The 22,107-nt window shown below is 38.9% G+C and overlaps 2 protein-coding genes across 8 annotated transcripts in view; one reads left to right on the top strand and one right to left on the bottom strand.

The window, feature by feature from the left end:
* TRIP12 (thyroid hormone receptor interactor 12) overlaps nt 1-2,418 on the bottom strand; it is a 1,052,161-nt gene extending 1,049,743 nt beyond the window's left edge. For all 7 annotated transcript variants that reach the window (XM_053709826.1, XM_053709829.1, XM_053709830.1 and 4 more), the window contains exon 1: nt 2,310-2,418. The gene's annotated coding sequence lies outside the window, so the exon portion shown is untranslated. The remainder of the gene's footprint in view (nt 1-2,309) is intronic.
* Nucleotides 1-22,107, top strand: part of FBXO36 (F-box protein 36) — a 128,635-nt gene that overhangs the window by 13,106 nt on the left and 93,422 nt on the right. Inside the window, exon 2 of the mRNA XM_053711461.1 lies at nt 2,543-2,593. Within this exon, the coding sequence (XP_053567436.1) occupies nt 2,543-2,593 (51 nt within the window). The remainder of the gene's footprint in view (nt 1-2,542; nt 2,594-22,107) is intronic.

Genomic DNA, 22,107 nt, shown 5'->3' with positions numbered 1-22,107 from the left:
GTGTCCCTCACATTGAGACAATTGAATACAAGTATTGCTAATGTTGAGAGGTTGCTTGCTATACGTGAGCATCCCCTCTTGCATTGCTGGCTTTAGAATACTGTAACTAGCCAAGGTCGGACTGAGACCTGTCAGTGCAGCAAGTCTGCTCATTTTCTCACAGCGCTCCCCATCCAGATGCCAAGTCCCTGGGCAAGTCTAGTAAGCCGTGTCATGATACAAGTGTGACAGTGCAGGCCTCATTCAGTCTTGGTCTGGCTGCTGGAGCAGAGGACTATTCCTGCTCACCTATTGTATACACCTCATAAGCTGCCTCTGACATACAGACACAGCACAGTGCTATATACGTCACTACACACTGGCAACATCTCTAACTTTAACCATTCTGCTGCCAGAAAGGATTGCAACACACTGGTAATACAGCTTTGCTGTCAAAGAGTTAATGATTCTTTAAGCAAGCACAAACTACACGCACACCTCACATTAGCCGACACCGGCACGAATAACCAATCTCTATACTGCCAGGCTTTGGGGGCGGACCGGGTGGGACTAATCATCTGTAAACCCTATAATAACCCTACGACGTCACCAGAGCAAATCCTACACCAAGAACAATAACAGGAAGCTGGATATGAAAACAAAGAAGACCCTGCTCAACACTTACCCTATATACTGAAAGAAAGAAAAAAAAGTGTAACTGCAAGAGTACAGATCCCATCAGTAAGACTTTGGTGTTAGGGGTAAATAGGCCAGTTTAAAAATGGCAGCCTGCAGCAGTGACCAGGAATCTAACCCTATTGTTTTCACAAAAAGTCACTGGTAATAGACCAATAACAGCCTCATAACAGAAAAAAAAAACACCTATCTACAAATTTTTACTAAATCTAGTGTATGTTAAATATAAACAAAAACTGCAAAACTCCATTCTTAATCAGGGTTTTAAAATAGAATCTTACACTACAGAATAATATATATTATATATTATATATATATATATATACATACATACACACACATACATACATAAACAGTAAACATGTACAAATCAACAAAAGAACTGCATGCAGATTGGGACTAGGCCTGCATTTCTAGTAGATTCAAAACAGGAGAGCTCCCTGAATCATGCAACTACACAAATCACTTAAACAACCTAAGTCTCTTATCATCATAAACCTATAAAACCGATAGTAACCACATTAGTCATGATGAATACGCGGAGTCGTCGTGGCTATATCCCATATAAAAAAATAATAAAAAAACAAACGTTTATTTTTATACACTTAAAGTCAATAAAAAGACGGTGCCAACATACTTACAGTTTAACATACAAAGCCTTGATAATATTAAGGCAAATCATACTCGTCCTATTAACCCCATGACTGCCAGAAAGGGCCGCAATGCATTGCGTAGCAGTGTGTAGCAGCCCTCTCAGGTACTAAAGAGTTAATTCAACCTAAGACTATTTAGAGATCCATATAAAAAAACCTTTATAATTCGTTTCGTTTTCATTAATTGTTTCATATGTTGTGGGAACATGAATGTGACAATAATATATAGGGCATTAGAAACGTCAGCCTAAAACGTGTATTTTGGATCGATACTAATAAATAAGACACCACATACATCATCATCACGATACGTTCAACTGTACAGATAAGTACCTCAAAGGCCTAGTTTAAACTGCGTTCTTATATGTTGCAACCATCATTGTATAACCTGATATAACTGTGTAATCTCCAGAGCCTACTAATTCCCCAAATAACACATTCGAAAGTCCGTAAAGATCTAACACTATTTACTAAAGCGATATCCTGGCTCTATACACCGACAAGTGCTCCTAGAGACGCATGCCTTGTGTCAATCATTATCAGCTCCCGGTACCTCTGTCTCTCCGCCGCGCTCCCTCCCCGGTATCTCCAGTCCTCTCTCACCGACCAGCTGACAGCTGATGGGGCCAGATCCCTCCGCGGACTACTTTACAAGATTGTGGTGCCTCCGCCGTAGGGCCGGCACTATTTCTTTAAGGGGCCGCAAAAATTACCAGACCTGGATGTGTCCGTGAACAAGTCCTCAAAGGTGCTGCAGTGCAGCGATTGGGGTTCTATATCCCTCCGCCTGTAGGGGGATCAACTTTAAGCGCCACTATGTCTTATGACTATATTTACAGCTCCCAAACCGTTCAAAATGGTTATTTTCCTCTATATAAACACACTTTTTTTTTTTTTACAAATGGGACCCACAGTTGCTGGCACTGTACCATTCCGCTAGTTCAATATTTAAATATTAGATCGTTATAGAAGGGAACTAACTGTATTTCACGATATACCGCTCTACAAATACACAGAGCAAGGTGTTGTGTGCCGTTATTGTTCGGGATCTGTGTGAGACGAGATTCATCACCTTCTGCTCTTCTCCGCCCAGCGCGGAGGCGATTCCTCTGAAGGAGGAATGATCCGCCCCTAGTTGCCTTGTGTTACCACATGGTAGCGTCGCAACATGGCTTCCTCATGCCGGAAGGTCCTGCTAGATATCAAACACACAGGCCCCTGCACCGAGCAAGGACTTTTACCAGCTACAGCTTACCACTAAAGAGGTTAGTAGCGAAAGGGATACTGCAATAAAATGAGCGGGACGATTTTAAAACAACCAGATGAATACTCCAGGCAAAGTACTAGAGACTAAACTGCTCCCCCCATTTCTCTACCACTCAGTTGCTTTATATAGATAGATAGATAGATAGATAGATAGATCTTTGTGGAAGCTGCAAAACTTAATTATATATAAATTACTCTCACATAAAGTAATTGTAAATACAGTACATTATATCCACATGAACAGATCAGTTAAATGCTTTTGACAAGTATATAGCAAGTGATGTCACATATAGATGGTAGATATATAACCTTGCCAATGGTCTCACAAATAGACTGCATGTGCATAAAGCTGGTTGTCCAAAATGTGAGTATGTATAAAGACATTATTCCAAAATTAAAAATAGAATGATGTACACCAAAATATAGTACAAAGTTGGGGGTAGAAGTGAGAGGAAGTTGGATGAACAATGGTGAATTTAAAAAAAAATTGTAGAGGAAGTATCAAAGGGAGGAGTTAAGAAGGAGAAGCAAAGTGTAAATAAAGTTGGGTCAAATGAAGTGCATTGAGATTATATAGGGAAGTGATGAAGTTAGGTGTGAGAGAAAGTGAGAAAAATGTAAGAGAGAAGGGGTCAAACGTGAGGCTAGCAGAGTGTGATAGGGCTAAGTGAAAAGGGCTAGTCTAGAAGTGTTATGTAAGTATAAGGGTGAAAGAGGAAGGGGCCAAAAGTGTAGTTGTGTGGAGGGCATGTGGGGCAAGCTGTAAGCATGAGAGAAGAATGAGATAAATCAGTGATCATGAGAAGAGGAAATAGCAAGGTAGAGAAGAAGGGGTGTGTGAGCACAGGGCAAAGCAATGGGGTGAGGGTGTTATAGATGTGGAAGTAAAGCATGAGAGAAGGGTCATGGTGTAAGAGAAGCGGGAACTTGAGGACACATGAGAAGAAATTAATCTAGAGTATGTGAGAAGGGGAGAAGTGAGCACACATGAGAGGAATAAAGGTGTATGAGCAATTGGGAACAAATGAGTGTATGTGAGAGGATTGTGAGTGAGGGAATGTGAGATGTGTGAGTGCAGATGGAAAGCTAGAGTAAGTTAATGATGTGTGAGTGTAGATGGAAGCTAGGGTAAGTTATTGATGTGAGAGTTTAGATGGATGTAAGTGTAAAGGGAATGTGAAAAAATACTAGGAAATTGATGAAAACTAAGTGTGAGATAAGGGGGATAAGTGAGCATTTTTGAGGAAGAGAGAAAAGTATAGTTGTGGAGGAGCAGGGGAAGAAGTGAGTGTTTTCAGAAGAGGAAGGAATGTGAGAGTGTGTAAGAAGAGCAAATTGAATGTGTGAGGAAATAGAGGCACATGCAATAGCATTTGTGATGTGAATGTGAGAAGAGAGAAGAATGTGTGTGGTAGAAAAGAGGAAGGACATGTGAGACATTACGCCCCATTTATTATGCAAAGTCAGACAGGATTCCAGGAAGTGAACCTGTGTTTGCTGAGAAATGAGGCAGCATTTAGAATTTAATGTTGCACAAGCAATCAGTTGTGCTGGTCTGCCACCTGCTCTCACAAAAAAGTACAGTAGAAGCCGGGTTTGTCAGTCATCCCAGACGGATCACACAAACTTTAAGTAACTAAAACTTAAAGGGAGCGCTGAACCCAAAATTTTTTCTTTCGTGACTCAGATAGAGCATGACATATTTAAGCAACTTTCTAATTTACCTCCTATTTTCAAAATTTTCTTTATTCTCTTGGTATCTTTATTTGAAATGCAAGAATGTAAGTTTAGATGTCGGCCCATTTTTGTGTGAACAACCTAGGTTGTCCTTGCTGATTGGTGGACTAAATTCATCCACCAATCAAAAATGCTGTCCAGAGTACTGAACAAAGAAAAAAGCTTAGAATGCCTTCTTTTTCAAATAAAGATAGCAAGAGAACAAAGAAAAAATGATAATAGGAGTAAATTAGAAAGTTGCTTAAAATTGCAAGCTCTATCTGAATCACAAAAGAAAAATTTTTGGTACAGTGTCCCTTTAAATAATAGGAGGCGGCACAACAATCGCTATAAATTGTATTATCTTGAAAAAGTCCTCCACAGTGATGCTGAGTTCAAAGGGTCTTCAAAGCAGCACATATGTAATAAGTCCTAAAAAGCACTGACAGCTCTTCTTATTACACATCAACCTCCATTCTGAAATACAAGAAACAAACAGAAGGCGTCTGCTATTGCAATACAGTTTATCCACACCAAACTTGATAACACACAGGCAATAGGGACGGGTGTACTCACAAACAAAGCAGCACCCAAAAGTGTGCTGTGTGATGACACAGGACTGGAAGCTCACAGTGTCCCAGCTCATTGACCTCCAGTATTGGGAAGAGTAACCCCTGCTCCTCCAGACCATAGAAGGATAAATGTCATCCGTGCAGTAATTCAAAGTAAAAAACATTTTTTTTAAAACTAAATACTGTACAGCATGATTAAAATGATTGAGGAATATTTAATCACCCTCAAAGGATCAAGCAGAACACAAATGTGTTTCTCCAGCTGCAATGAGCTGTTTCATCAGGCATTACTGCTTGTTAAAAAGCAGCCTCTTATATATAAGCCCCAGTAGCCAATCATCATACAAACCATTATATCACACCTCTACTCTGACCTATTCTCAACCAAAACATAGACCGCTCACCTCTCAAAAGCTATCCAAATGCCTTGATGAAGCACAATCCATATTGTCTTAGGTGGTGAAACACGCAGCGGTCATTGGATGATTCACACATGTGACCAAACAGCGTCTAAGGAGCTTCACGCTGAACTGCACCTGTAAGCAGCGCTTGTTTGGCAGCATTGAGGAAAAAGTTTGGGCAGCACATAGCCTTTTGGATTTAAGAAAATCTCTTTGAGCTCTTGCCAGTTAATGCAGCACCGAGCCAGTGTTGGCTGTGGCGGTGCAGCTCCAACGTGAGCCAAATTCTAGGTAACAATTTCTGCATGTTTTTCCTGCATTTCCCATTGTTTCCTACGAGCAATAAAGTACTTTAAATGTAGGATATATGCCACAGTGAGGGAAAAATGATTCGATCCCCTGCTGATTTTGTATGTTTGCCCCACTGACAAAGAAATGATTAGTCTATAATTTTGATGGTAGTTTATTTAAACAGTGAGAGACAGACACATAACAAAAAAATCCAGAAAAAAACGCATTTTAAAAAGTTTTGAATTGATTTGCATTTAAATGAGTGAAATAAGTATTTGATCCCTATCAAGCAGCAAGATTTCTGGCTCCCAGGTGTCTTTTATACAGGTAACAAACTGAGATTAGGAGCACTCTCTTAAAGGGTGTGGCTCCTAATCTCTCAGCTCGTTACCTGTATATAAAGACACCCTGTCCACAGAAGCAATCAATCAATCATATTCCAAATTCTCCCACGCATGGCCAAGACCAAAGAGCTGTCCAAGGATGTCAGGGACAAGATTGTAGACCTACACAAGGCTGGAATGGGCTACAAGACCATCGCCAAGCAGCTTGGTGAGAAGGTGACAACAGCTGGTGCGATTATTCGCAAATGGAAGAAACACAAAATAACGGTCTCCCTCGGTCGGGGGCTCCATGCAAGATCTCACCTCGTGGAGTTTCAATAATTGTGAGAACGGTGAGGGAATCAGGGCCTGAACTACACAGGAGGATCTTGTCAATGATCTCAAGGCAGCTGGGGCCTGGGACAATAGTCACCAAGAAAACAATTGGTAACACACTATGCCGTGAAGGACTGAAATCCTGCAGGCGCCCGCAAGGTCCCCCTGCTCAAGAAAGTCACAGGTACAGGCCCGTCTGAAGATTGTCAATGAACATCTGAATGATTCAGAGAAGAACTGGGTGAAAGTGTTGTGGTCAGATGAGATCAAAATCAAGCTCTTTGGCATCAACTCAACTCGCTGTGTTTGGAGGAGGAGGATGCTGCCTATGACCCCAAGAAAATCACCCCCATTGTCAAACATGGAGGTAGAAACATTATGCTTTGGGGGTGTTTTTCTGCTAAGGGGACAGGATAACTTTACCGCATCAAATGGACGATGGATGGGCCATGTACTGTCAAATCTTGGATGAGAACATCCTTCCCTCAGCCAGGGCATTGAAAATGGGTTTTGGATGGGTATTCCAGCATGACAATGACCCAAAACACACAGCCAAGGCAACAAAGGAGTGGCTCAAGAAGAAGCACATTAAGGTCCTGGAGTGGCCTAGCCAGTCTCCAGACGCTAATACCATAGAAAATCTGTGGAGGGAGCTGAAGGTTTGAGTTGCCAAAGTCAGCCTCAAAACCTTAATGACTTGGAGAGGATCTGCAAAGAGGAGTGGGACAAAATCCCTCCTGAGATGTGTGCAAACCTGGTGGCCAACTACAAGAAACGTCTGACCACTGTGATTGGCCAACAAGGCCACCAATGTACTAAGCCATGTTTTGCAAAGGAGTCAAATACTTATTTCACTTATTAAATGCAAATCAATTTTATAACCTTTTTTGAAATGCGTTTTTCTGGATTTTTTGTTGTTATTCTGTCTCTCACTGTTCAAATAAACTTACCATTAAAATTATAGACTGATCATTTCTTTGTCAGTGGGCAAACATACAAAGTCAGCAGGGGATCAAATATTTTTTTCAGTCACTGTATATGTTGGTGACCAGTTTGCATATATTTGCTAATAAGATCAAATGTGCCTAACAATGGCTGTATGCTTGCCTGGCTGTATGCTTGCCTCTCCATGACTGTTCTATTTAAATCTATGCATTACATTACATTGCATTATATATAGCTCTGCTTATATACCATTGTTTGCTGTGATTTACCTCACCCACATACTAGTGGATGGCATAGATCCCTCATATCTTTACTGGGCAGGCATAACTTACTTGTAATTTCTGGTGAGGTTTGTATTCCAGTTGGGTGTTGACAATCTATAGTTGATTATGTGTACACGACGTTGCACAGTCCATATTTATTTGTTTTTAATGTATATTTTAAACTATTTTTATCATTAGGATTTGAAGTGGCTTTCTGCACATACCATGCTGTGACTAAGTGTGTTTTTGAAATGTTATAATAAAGATTTTGATAAAGAGTTTTGTCTTTTCTTCCTTTTCTAGTTCTAATAATATACTGTATTAAGAGCTGCACCAAATCAAGTTGATATTAATAATTTCTTAAGATAATTAGAGAATAAAAGGTTTCTCCTTTTTTTCTCCTCGTTATATTTGTTTTCTATTTGGTATACCACAACCATAACCCCTAAGGCCTGCTGCCTTGTAGTCGCACTTGATTCAGAACTTTCTTTTGCTTATCATATTAATCCCTAAGCTAACTAAAGCTGTTTCCAGCTATAAAATATTGCTACATTTTACAGTTTCTCCTGTCGAGGTATTGCTGAGTGACATTGGATAAACTGTGCATGTATCACATAATTTAATAATTCCATTGAGCTAATATCTACCTGATATGGAATGATTTGGCTATAGCTACAGCAGACACCCCCCCCACACACACACACACACACTACCTTATACATCTAAGAGTTCAAAAGAGAACATTTTGTCTCATTAGTTCAGCAAAGACCCCTGGGGTGATGGTGACAAGATTATGTGTTTTAGTGGAAGATATGCTCAGAATCCCAGGATATTGTAAGTTAACAGATACATGTGAAAATCAACATGATATTCACTAGGCTTCCTTTGAAGTCACAAACATCTTGCCTGGAAACAAAGAAAGATATTTGCAGACATGTAGAAATGCTGTGAATTAATCTTCATAATAATTTAAAATATCCAGATCATATTGAAAATATATATATATACACACAGAAAAAACCCAGCACTCGCTTACAAGCTCTCAGCTAAGATTTAAAAGCAAAAATGGAAAGGTTAGTTACCGCATCTGGCCAAATGGGACAAATCCCAGGTACCTCGTCAAGGTCCTTTCCAATACCTGGGACCCTAAAACAGCCACACAATGCAAGCTTTCAAATCCAAACAAACTGGGAACAAGGGAAGGGTGCACAGGCATATGTAATCACCCTAGACATATACAAAACACGGAAGGGGAACTGCACTCTCATACCTGAATGGGTACACATCCCATGACTCTGCAACATGCTCAGCCCTGGGTGCCACTAGCACTCACAAGAAGCTGTGCTGTTCCCAGAGTCACAAGCAGTTAACCCCAGACAGGTCTGGGTGCAAGAACCATAGGGAAAATTACAAAACAAATTAATACAACACACAGAGAAAACCCAGCACTCACTCACAAGCTCTCAGCTAAGATTTAAAAGCAAAAATGGAAAGGTTAGTTACCGCATCCGGCCAAATGGGACAAGCCCAGGTACCTCGTCAAGGTCCTTTCCAATACCTGGGACCCTAAAACAGCCACACAATGCAAGCTTTCAAATCCAAACAAACTGGGAACAAGGGAAGGGTGCAAAGGCATATGTAATCACCCTAGACATATACAAAACACGGAAGGGAACTGCACTCTCATACCGGACTGGGTAGACATCCCATGACCCTGCAACATGCTCAGCCCTGGGTGCCACTGGCACTCACAGGAAGCTGTGCTGTCCCCAGAGTCACAAGCAGTTAACCCCAGACAGGTCTGGGTGCAAGAACCATAGGGAAAATTACAAAACAAATTAATACAACATACAGAGAAAACCCTGCACTCACTTAGAAGCTCTCAGCTAAGATTTAAAAGCAAAAATGGAAAGGTTAGTTACCGCATCTGGCCAAATGGGACAAGCCCAGGTACCTCGTCAAGGTCCTTTCCAATACCTGGGACCCTAAAACAGCCACACAGCTGTTTTAGGGTCCCAGGTATTGGAAAGGACCTTGACGAGGGTACCTGGGCTTGTCCCATTTGGCCAGATGCGGTAACTAACCTTTCCATTTTTGCTTTTAAATCTTAGCTGAGAGCTTGTGAGTGCTGGGTTTTCTCTGTGTGTTGTATTAATTTGTTTTGTAATTTTCCCTATGGTTCTTGCACCCAGACCTGTCTGGGGTTAACTGCTTGTGACTCTGGGGACAGCACAGCTTCCTGTGAGTGCCAGTGGCACCCAGGGCTGAGCATGTTGTAGGGGTCATTGGGATGTGTACCCAGTCCGGTATGAGAGTGCAGTTCCCTTCCGTGTTTTGTATATACTATGTTAGATAAATTACTGTGAATTTAAATGAAGAACTGCATTGGTATTGATAAATGTCTAACTCATTTCAAAATAAATAATTCTTTTATTTATTTTTCAGAGCCTGGCCTGACTGGGAAATTCCAAATAAGACTGATACATACTAAATATGCTGTCCTATGAATATTTGTCCTAAACATAAGTCTATGCACTCAAAAATGATTAGAAATATGGAATATATTGTACTTTTTATATTAAGATACAATATAATGCCAGGCTGTTGAATTCTATGATTCTACGAAGAGCAAATAATTAACAGTATAATTGCTTACTAATATGAAACTAGAAGTATACTCATGTTTAGTCTCTATAAATACATGCTAAATTATATTAGATGGGACATATATGTTGACCAGATAAGTTTATTAATATCAGGAAATAGTGAGTATATTAAAAATATTTCAGAATATAGATATTAAACTGTAGCATTTTAATGATTAAACTGTTTTTCTTTGTCTGCTGCCCCCAATGGAATAAAAATGGTATTGCAAACAAAAGGTATTTGGCTGCTCAGGGAGGCATTTCCCAAATAACCTATGAGATGTTCAGCACCGGTGGGCGTATCCATATTTTTGTGGGAATGATTAAAGAGCAGAAGGAGTGGTTATATCTTTGATTAAACACCCACACATTAGAGACAAAGGACAGAATCAAACAAGCAGGATAACTTTTGACTGAAAGAGAAACGCACAGATTTGTGCTAAGTACCTCTCTGCATATTTGAGACACTTTCTTAGAATATAAAGATAACAATTTTGAGGCCTGTACCCTTGCGAATAGTGGATAAAACCTTTTATATGACCTACGAGAAACCCCAGAAGCTGAATTCTCATACTGGTTATGTAGTAATGTATATGGTTATAATTTTAATATTTTAAAGCAAATACATTCATTGTTGCTACAGTTTAATTGAAGCTGGTAATTTAAAGGAATATTTGGTAATTAAAATTTATATTCATAGTCCTGTGTAGTTTAGAACTAGTCATATTGATGCTAAGTAATTTTATTTGCTAGAAAGGATTTTACATCACATATTCATAAGTCAGTTTTACTATTGTGAAATTTCATATACATTGGTTATTGTAGTTAAATCTCTCTGGTGTTTATTAAGTATTTGTAACTATTGTGATATTTTAAAATTTGTTTTATTGTGGCTAAATAAGATTTCAGCTCAGATTGATTGGCATAGTTTAATTGATTCATAATCTAGTCTCTACATAATATATTTCAAGGTGTCTATAAGAACAACTAATCCAAACTAAGGAATAAATATTGATTTCAATTAAATATATTGTTACGTATATACATTTTATTGGTTGGCAACTGCTGAGATAATATATAATTTTGTAACCTAGTATATACCAACACTCCACAACAAAAAAACAACTAAGAATCGAATCCACCCCTTTACCGCCTGTTTCCCTCTGCAATCTATCATAATCACCTCTCCCAGATTCCTCTTTCTCGTTGCATTGTTCCACCATCTTCTGCAATTCTTTGCTAGTCCCTCCATTGGTTCCTTTAGCCTCAAGAATAAAATTAAAAAGCCTTGACTCTAACATACAAAGCTATTTCTCTGTCCTTGAGTGCAATTGTTCTCCTACCCACCACTCTGCTCTGTCCACAACTACTCTCCACATTTCTCATTACTTTGTCACATTCCTGTCTGCAAGGCTTTGCCAGAACTTCATCTATTATGTGGAACTCCTTCCTTTCAAGCGTTCCTCAAAAACATACCTGTTTAAGAGATGTATAGAGTCTATATTAAGATGCTTTCCTTGCCTCTGATCGCCACTCAAACTCTCCCTTGTATTTCCTTTAGGAACAGGGTTCTTCAAACCACAAATCGGGACCCATTACTGGGTCGAAACACCATGTTTACTGGGTCACGACTTCTGTATTTGTGAGTTGTAGGAGAGTGTGTGGTGTGTGTTTATGAGAGTGTGTGATTAGAGTGTGTGTGGTATGCATATTGTATGAGTGTGTGTGTTATTATCTTAAAGTTTGACTACAATCAGGAATAAAGTACACACACATTTTAGTTGCTTTGCCAAAAATTGCAGCTATCTTGTTGATTATTTGTTTAGAAATTTTCAGACCAAGCATAAAAATATGGTCACAAATCTATGTGGTATCATGGCACAGGACCTTGGGGGGGGAAAGTTTGAAGAACCCTGCTTTAGAATGTAAGCTTCTATGTAGATCTGTCTTGTCGATGATATCAATAAAAATGGTTTACAGCTAACATTGACTCATTGGCAAAGCTCTCTACCCTTTATAATTCATGTAAATGTCTTTTAACCCCTTAACGACCAGCGTTGTACCCTGTATGACGCTGGTCGTTATGCCCTTAAGGACCAGTCATGTACCCTGTACGTCGCTACAGTCCAGGGATTCTCTCTGCCGCGATCTCGCTCAAAATTGCGAGTGGGGCACTGCAGAAATAGATTTGAAGAGCCCCACTCGCAAAAAAATGTGGCCCTCTCTGCACCGGACAACGGTGGTGCCAATTGTTGGTGGGTGGGAGCAATAGCAGGGAGGCAGTTGGGCGGCCCATCACCGGTTGGACATCCAGATCCTGTCCATGATCGTGCACTTCAGTTTAATTTGCCAAAGGAGGGAGAGGGAGGGGGGGGAAATGTTTTGGAAAGGGATCCGGGAGAGGAAGGGGGGGGAAGCTACACTACAGAAAATAGGGGGTTTTATATATTTTTTTTAAAAAAAAAGTGCAAATTTGTTAGTAAACTGGGTACTGGCAGACAGCTGCCAGTACCTAAGATGGCGACCAGTAGGTGAAGGGGGAAACTTAGAGAGCTGTTTGGTGGGGATCAGGGAGGTTGGGGGGTAATGGGGGTTCCTACACTTCATATAAATTATATTAAAAAAAAAAACACCTTTATTTTTTTATTGGCAGACTTTCTTTTTTTGATGGCGGTGACAATTGTTAAGTGGGGGAGGGAAGAGAGCTATTTGAGAGGGGTCATGGAGGGATCAGGGGGTGGGATGTGTCAGGTGGGAGGCTGATCTCTACACTAAAGCTAACATTAACCCTACAAGCTACCTAATTAACCCCTTCACTGCTGAGCATAATACACGTGTGGTGCGCAGCAGCATTTAGCAGCCTTCTAATTACCAAAATGCAACGCCAAAGCCATATATTTCTGAACAAAGGGGATCCCAAAGAAGCATTTACAACCATTTGTGCCATAATTGAACAAGCTGTTTGTAAATAATTTCATTGAGAAACCTAAAGTTTGTGAAAAAGTTAAAACAAATTTTTATTTGATCACATTTGGCGGTGAAATGGTGGCATTAAATAAAACAAAATGGGCCTAGATCAATACTTTGGGTTGTCTACTAAAATATATATATATATATATATATATACATGTCATGGGATATTCAGGGATTCCTGACAGATATCAGTGTTCAAATGTAACTTGCTAATTTTGAAACAAATTGGGTTGGAAATAGCAAAGTGCTACTGTTATTGCCCTATAACTTGCAAAAAAGCAAAGAGCATGTAAACATTGGGTATTTCTAAACTCAGGACAAAATTTAGAAACTATTTAGCTTGGGTGTTTTTTGGTGGTTGTAGATGTGTAACAGATTTTGAGGGTCAAAGTTAGAAAAAGTGTGGGGGGTTTTTTCATTTTTTCATCATTTTTTTTTTTTTTTTTAGTAAATTATAAGATATGATGAAAATAATGGTATCTTTAGAAAGTACATTTAATGGCGAGAAAAACGGTATATAATATGTGTGGGTATAGTAAATGAGTAAGAGGAAAATTACAGCTAAACACAAACACAGCAAAAATGTAAAAGGGAAAGAAATTGAAAAATGGTCTGGTCCTTAAGGGGTTAATAGTTGTACGCTTTTATGCACAGCGCTACATAATATATTGACGCTTTAAAAAAATAAATGATTATATTAATACTTTTAATAAAAAGGGCAACAGAAAGAGGGTGTTATTGGGAAAGTATTAGGAGAGATTTGGGAGAGTAGGATGGGGTAAAAGGAGGAAGAAAATGGAAAAGAAGGGATGGTAAAAGGGAGGTAAGCAGTGGTTACTCCTAGGGAAAATGGAGTTGCCAGAGCGGCTGGTGGGAGAAACTGTAACTGAAAAAGAAAGCATGCTCAAACACTCACAAAAGGGAGACAAAGAGTTCAGCCCACCAACATATTGATCCTTGAGATAAATTTGTATATCTCTACATCTTATATAAGGTATAAAACCCTTTGTATTAAAATACAGCTTTTATTCTAATTCTTAAAAGGTGTTTAAAATAACAAAAGCATTGATTAAACAATAAAAAAATCAATACACAGCATACACAATCCCTGCACCAGAGAAAATAAAGTCACTATTTGGTAACTATTAAAATTCCAGAGGAAAACAATCAAATGGACAGTTATCCCCTCTATTGCTGGTTATCGCCCTGACAAAGCTGTGGCAAAATGTACGTCGGTGGTCATGTATCCCTTGCACCTGAGTCTTAATGTTTGTTTCTGATTTATGGCTTAAATATGTGTTTTCAGGATCACAAGGCAGTGCCCAACTTTGTTAAATAATTATTGCTGTGTGATGAGAGTTAGTGGTAATGCCATTTCCTTTGTGGGGCATAATTGTCACAAAATCATAGTCACTTAGATAGGGATCTTTTTCTTTGTGTCTCTAGCAATACTGTAGTTGATATAACTGCCCATTTGATTGTTTGTTTTCCTCTGGATTTTTTTTTATTAATTTTTTTTCAAATTTACATTTTATTTAAGACAGTGCTTCAGAAATCTGTTTAAAAATTAGGAGCCAGTAAGAATATTTAGGAGCCAGATATATTTTTAGAAGCCAGGCAGTGGTAGTTGTATATAGATATATGGAGAATAACCCAAAAAGTTAGGAACCAGGGGTAAAATTCTAGGATCTAGTGGCTCCCTAGACTTTTTTGTTTTACAAGTATGGAAAATCAACAAGAGGCACGCAGGACTCCACAAACAAATAAAACTACAGCTATGTCGATAATATAATATCATTTCTCAGCAAGTACACCTGCTGAGACATTCCTAAAATATCTGCTTATTTCAATATCCTTTATCATGAGTCACAATGTTGACTGTAAAAGGGATATAAAACCCAATTTTTTTCTTCCATTGTTTAGATAGAGCAATTTTTCTTAGTTTGTTGGAATCTTTATTTGAAAAGCTTAGAAGCCAGAAAAATTTTTGGTTCCGCACCTGGGTAGCGCTTGCTGATTGGTTGCTAAATGCAGTAAATAAATGCATAATTAACTTTGGGGCTTAGGCAAGGAGTGTGTTCCTTAGTGTAGTAGGGCTTACTCAGGAGATGTAGTTAACTTAATACAGAGGCTGGAAAGGGTTAAAAAGCTTATGTTCCCTATAACTGTCGGTTTGGGGCAAACCCACCAAATATGCAGAGGTTCTCCTTATTGTCTACAATCCCTCCGCATAAAGGTGAAACGTTATTGTTCATTTTAAATAGTCTTAAAGGGATGTAGTACCAATGAGTAATAAGCTTAATGTATGTTTCAAATAAAGTAATGCAGTGAATAGCCTTTTTATTCATTGTGATAGTTTTTCCCAGGTTTGTGGATGTAATGTAATATCTAAAATATATACCCAGCTGAGTAATTGAGAAGCTTTATGTACGGGTACTGTCTCTTCCATTACACTATAATGGACAGATAGTGGCTTGTATAAACCTCCTCCCTGGCTACATTTAATTTCCAATATTGTTAAGGAAAGTGGGGGAATGGGTTTAAATACCCAGCTGTATAGGAAGCTTTTGATACAGTTATATTCAAAAGACAAGAATGGTGGACACTTAAGGTGCTCCTAATGTGCTCAAATGTAAGTAACTGACCTTGTGGTGTATTCAATATTATGTCTGAAATTTGAGAAATACCTAGAGGGCCCACACATTAGGGTGCATTTCTGGGAGACCTATGAGTAATCCCTTAAAAGAGCGAATTGGGGAGGGATGTGGTACAACCTCTGTGTAGTGTGTAATTCTATCCCATAAGTGAAGACATTCAAAGTTTTTTAGATTATTAATATTTAAGTACAGACAGCAGTGAGGGGGAGTCCAAATGAGGTCTTTTAATTGAATATGGTAGGGCAAAGAGGCTTGTTCAATGTCTCACCATCTGCTTGTACATTGTTGAACTCCCCATTGAGAGATATGTGTTGGCCTAGCCCCCTCATAGTATCTAATAATAGATTGTAAGCAATGCCCCGTGTGATCTTGGGTATTGTAAGATTTTATGAGCTTCTCATGCTGTTCTACCCTGCCAAATGTAGTTGGCAAATCCATTTTGAAATTGTAGGAGAAAATGTTTTGGTAATCTAATGGGGAGGCAGCGGAACAAATAAGTCATTTTGGGAAGAAAACTAATTTTTAGAGCCGTTATTCTACCTAGCCATGATATGGATTGAAAATTCCACTTATTTTTAAGATTTCGCATTTCGTTGAGGAGAGGGGTTAAATTATCTTTAATTATCTTTGGAATACTGTTGGAGATATTAACCCCAAAGTGTCTTATGGAATCCTCGGTCCACTTAAAGTGATACAGATCTTTAAAAAGGATGTATATATGAATTCTGGATGCCCTAAGTGTAAATCTCTGGTTTAATTAAATTCAATTTGTAAAAAGACATTTGCCAAGGACTCTAGGATATCAAGAAGGTACGGAATGGTTTCTGCTGGTGTGGTTGAATAAATAGCAATATCATCTACGAATAACACAATCTTGTGCGTTGTACCAAACTGAATAATTCCTCCCATTCTCCTATCTATTATGATATATTTGGCTGATGGCTCAATAGCTAAAGCGAAGAGTAAGGGGGGGGGACAAAGGGTACCCCTGCCTAGCTACATTGGAGATAGGGAAGGAAGGTGAGCAAAAGCCCATACTCCGTACATTAGCGGTAGGAGCAGATTAAAGGTCTTTGAGTTGCTGGATTTCCCGAGGGAAATTAAAACCGTTTAGAACTTCCCACAGATATTCCCATCTGACCCGGTCAAATGCCTTCTCAGCATCTAAAGAGATGATTGGGAAGGGTCTATTCAATCTGGTAGATTTGCAAAAAAATATTAAGGAGACACCTTATATTGTCTGGGCCTTCTAGCTGCGGGATAAAGCCTACCTGGTCTGCATTAATTAAGAAGGGAAGGATTTTAGAAATACGATTTGCTAAGATTTTCGAATAAACCTTTATATCAACATTAATTGAGCAAATGGGCCTGTAGTTAATGCACAATGTTTAGGGATCATAATAATAGAGGCCCTTCAGGAGTTCCTTTTTAAATGCATCCTCTTTACCCGCTAAATTAAAGAATCTCAACAGAATAGGGGAAAACTTGTGAGTGAATGTTTTATAAAACAGTCCCGGAAAACCGCCTGGGGCTTTGAGTGATTTAAGATTTTAATAACATGAAAAACTTCATCTAGGGCTATGGGTAGTGCTAGGGAGTCTCTATGGTCAGGGGTGAGAATTGAGAGTTTAAGGGATTGGAGAAACAATTGGATAACATGTTTAGGGGTTGGCTTGGTGTCTTCAGACCTTTTAATGTTGTATAATGATAATTATGCAAATCTTTTCCCTATTTGTGTGTGGAGACATATAGTTTGGTCAGCATGTTTAATCTGATTTATACGCATGATACCTATATGGTTTCTTAATTTATTCACAAGGTTGGTGACTGCTGTGTTACTCTTATGATACAATAGTTGTCTTAGTTTTAGAAGGTGCTGCTGAGTTCTCCGTAGTTCAATTAAACAAATATGCTTTTTAATTTCCGTAATTTGAGAGGTAATCTCTGGGGTGAGAGATACCCTATTGAGATGTTCTAAGCTTACAATGGGACTGAGATAAAGTAAGTCCTAAGGTTTTCTTTTCCAAGGCTTGTTTCTTAATGATATAACCTCTAATTGTGGCATTCAGTGCACCCCAAAGGATATTATCCTGTACCGAGTGGTTTTCATTGGCTTCAATAAGGCGAATTATATCACTCTGTAGTTGCTCACAAAATGTGAGGTCAGAAAGAATTTAATGAGGCATACGCCATTGATGGCTGATACCCGAAGTTGAATAGATACTTAGTCATAATCCGACAAGGGGCATAGCTGTATGTTGGCTGTGTGAACTAGATCTAAGGTGTGGGCCTGACAAAAGATTTATTCCAGTCCTGATTATGAATTATGGGGGTGGGAATGAGTAAAATCTTTGTCTAGAGAGTGGAAAGACCTCCACACATCATAAAAGTCATATTGTAACATTAGAGATTTAAATCTAAAGGATAATTTCTCAGCATGCACGTCTCTTAGAGCCCGACCAGATGTACTCCTATCTACCCTACAGTCCCACACCATATTGAAGTCACCTCCCAATATGACTCAGCCTTGCTGGAATTTCTCCACTGTTTGTAGTATTTTTTTAAGCATTTAGGCTGGTTATTATTCTGTAAATAGATTGATACAAGGGCATGGAGCAAAAAATAACATATCTTGCTTGGAGATATTTTTCTACATGTACTACTTCAAAGGCAACTCTCTTATATATGAGTATAGCTACTGCTCTGGCCTTTTTTGGTGAATAGAGCAAATTCATTTACTGGATAATGTTTAGAGGAAAATCTGAGAGGGTCATCTATTTTTCAGTGAGTTTCCTGTAGGAAAACAACATCTGGATCGTGATGTGTAAGAGAGTGTGCCAGGAGGCGCTCTTTTTGGCTTGGGTATTCAAGACCCTAACATTAAGTGTCAGGAATTTAAATGTGGCCATTAGGTCTATTAAGTAAGATGTCATATATGTAGAGAGCAGACAACCCTACCAAGAAAAGAGAAACAAGGGAAGCAAAGTCAGAAAAGAGAAAAAAGAGAAGAAGCGACATAGAAAAAGTTGTGTAAGATGTGTGGTGGAAGTAGTCGTGGGTAGAGAAAATCTAACAATAAAAGTCTAATTAATGCTTAACCTATGTGAAAGGATTATAAAAGTATGGTTATTTATGTACTAAAAATTCACACGTATAAATCTTACAGGACTAGTCATACATAACTTGAACTAATATATAACCATGGGTTCAAAACAGTCAAAATTAAGGGTAGTCAATATTCAAGTGGAGATGTAATATCATACTGCGACCCAAGGTGTATGAAAAAGCTTAATAGTAAACACTATCTTGACTAGTCATTCTATGTAAAGACTTAAAAATTAAAAGATAAACACAAATATTCGGGTTATCAGAAACATATGAAAAATATTCAGGCATGTATAACAAAGACACCATCCATATAGGATACAGTGTAGAAACCAACATACTAAATACCAGTTGAACCATTTATGTAGGTTCAGTGTAGGTCTGTGGAGGTCCCTGAGATGGGTGGCTTCTCTGATGTTTAGCTCTTTGTTCATTTGAGGTCCATTCAGGAGCTAAGACTTTCAATTTAAGTTGAGAGGGAGGCTGTGGGGCCACGTTGGGATGCTGGAGACCCCATGATGCTAAAAGAGCAATTCCCTGAGAAAGTGAGGTGACAATTTGAGTCTTGTTATCTTTTGTGATTAACAATTTTGTAGGGTAGCCCCAGCAATATTTTATGTTAGCTTATCTCAAAACCACAGTTACGTGGGAGTACAGTCTGCGTTGTTATAAGGTATGTGAAGACAGATCAGGTAGCAGTTGTATATCACCAAATCTTTCTGATAGAGTGGGTTTTCGTAAAAACCCTGCTTAAAAGTGAAGCTTTAGAAACAAACCATAGCATCCCTGGGTTTGTCATAGGAGGCCGTTCCATCGTGTTAGGTGCACCTTTAAATTGACCTACTAATTCTGTAAAAAGAGCAAACGGATAATTGCGTAATTCTGAGGTGGTGACTGATTCTTGGATACCCCTAAATCTAATGTTATTTGACCTGTCCTCATGGTCAGTCAATTTAAATTCAAGCTGGTTGATTTGCTTTGTAAGGGTTCTGAGAAAGATAGGAGATTGACATGGTCCGTAGCTCATCAGTCATCTTGTTTACTTTCTAAAGCTTCAACCCTTTTACCTATTTCTGAGATATCCTTTCACAGCTCGTCTGAGTTACGTTGGATTTCTTGTGTAATGGGCAGTGTCTGCGCAGCTAACAATTTCATCAGGGTAGATTCGGTGATGAAGTGTATGTTATTTTTAACACCTTTTAATAATTAGAAAAATAAATAAAAGTTGTATTTTAATGCTTTCTTTTTCAATAATTTATTGCTTAGCATCCATTAGAATTAATGGGGTATATGATCCTACTTAAACCATTGTAAAGAAACTGTTACTGGCCTGCAATAGAATGTGAGGCAGTGCAGAAATAGCATTATGGAGGACACCCCAGGCTAGCGTGTCCCTGTGATCCCATGACTGTCAGTGGGGTGCCTCCATTCATGAGACACACAATGCAAGTAGCGTGTATCTCAAGCTGCTGCTGGAAGCCTGTTTGTAAAGGAAACTCTGATTGTGCACTTTAATTTCACTTGAGTGAGAACTGCTTCTATGAAAAATATTTTGGTTATGAAAGAACATTTATGGGCTCCTCTGACAGAAAAACTAATTACAACTTTTGCTTTTGTTTAACATTTTAATGCATTAGTAACTTTTATACCCTGACTGGTAAGCTGTGAATGTTATGACTGTATGATACAATTTTACATGTAACCTATAGACATGTTTAACCCTTATTGTACTGCATAACGTATATATACGTCTAAGCTTCAGGAAGCTCCAGCAGTCTTGGCTGTAAAGTTACAGCCGAGAGCTGGAGTTTCTGAGCTCCAGGCATCTGTCTGCAAATGGAACCGGAGCACCGATCGGTGCTCCGGTTCCATATGAGGGCAGATGCCAGATCGTTCATCATCTGCTGGTGCCGGCCGGAGGTGTGGGAGGGAATCTGGGAGGCAGTCCAGCAGCGGAGGGAGGCAGCGAAAGTGGGATAGCACTAAACGCAAAAATAAAATAAGGGAAGATGGAGGGAAGGGGGCTAAGCTACTAGAATAAAGATGGGGTGAGGTGTGGGGGTCCCTCACTAATTATTGCGGGAGGTGGGGGAACCACTACACTACAGAATTATTATTTTTTATCTAAAAAAAAATATTTTTAAAAAAGACAGCTGCCAGTACCTAAGATGGTGGGCACTAGTTAGAGGGGGAAGGGTTAGGCTGTTTGGGAGGGATTGGGGAGGTTGGAGGGTAAGGGGGGACCCTGCACACCAGAATTTTTTTTTTTTTTTTAAATTGCCTTAATTTTTCATATTGGCAGACTATCTGCCAGTACCTAAGATGGGGTGAGGTGACCAAAGGGAGGTGAGGGAGGGAAGAGAGTTGTTTGGGAGGGGTCAGGTAGGAGAGTAATCTCTAAAATTAACATTACTAGCTACCTAATTAACCCCTTCACTGCCGGGAATAATAGAAGGGTGGTGCGCAGCTGCAATTAGAGGCCTTCTAATTACCTAAAAGCAATGGCAAAGCCATATATGTCTGTTATTTCTGAACAAAGGGGTTCCCAGAGAAGCTTTTACAACCATTTGTGCCACGATTGCACAAACAGTATGTAAATAATTTCAGTGAGAAACCCTAAGTTTGTGAATTTGTTTTATTTTATCGCATTTGGTGGTGAAATGGTGGCATGAAACATACCAAAATAGGCCTATATTAATACCTTGGGATGTCTACTTAAACAATATATATTGTTTTGACAGGTTAATTAAAAAAAGGCTCTATTTCTGTGCCCTAGGCAGGGTGGGCTCCACATGAGGTTTTAGAGGGAGGGCTTAGCCAAAGTTGGATTTGTAGTTTACAACCGCAAGGCCTTGAAAAAAAACAACTGCACTACGCTAAATTTTTGGTGTAGCTGGTAGATGAAAAAATGAGCACCCAAGGGTGCCTTTTAGGCTCTACACCAAAGCACCAGGGCCTACTTTTAAGTTGAGCCCTGTCTTAAAAAAACTTTTTACCTCTTGAAAATCCATTTGGGGCATTTTAGCATGGCATACTCAGTAATTCACATAGCTTGCTCAAAGCACATGCTTGGATCATTTTAACAAACATGATCATTATTTGCTTTATTAAAATGTAAAACAATAATAATAAAATAACTCTTCAAGTCTTGAATGTTTGACTTTTATTAAAGAGACAGTAGACACCAGAATTTTTGTTGTTTTAAAAGATAATCCCTTAATTACCAATTCCCCAGTTTTGCATAACCAACACAGTTATAATTATACATGTTTTACCTCTGCAATTA

The sequence above is a fragment of the Bombina bombina genome, chromosome 4 (genome assembly GCF_027579735.1).
Source record: "Bombina bombina isolate aBomBom1 chromosome 4, aBomBom1.pri, whole genome shotgun sequence".
NCBI classification, from domain to species: domain Eukaryota; kingdom Metazoa; phylum Chordata; class Amphibia; order Anura; family Bombinatoridae; genus Bombina; species Bombina bombina.
The sequence above is the reverse complement of the archived record's forward strand: the minus strand, read 5'-3'. Positions and strand labels throughout refer to the sequence as shown.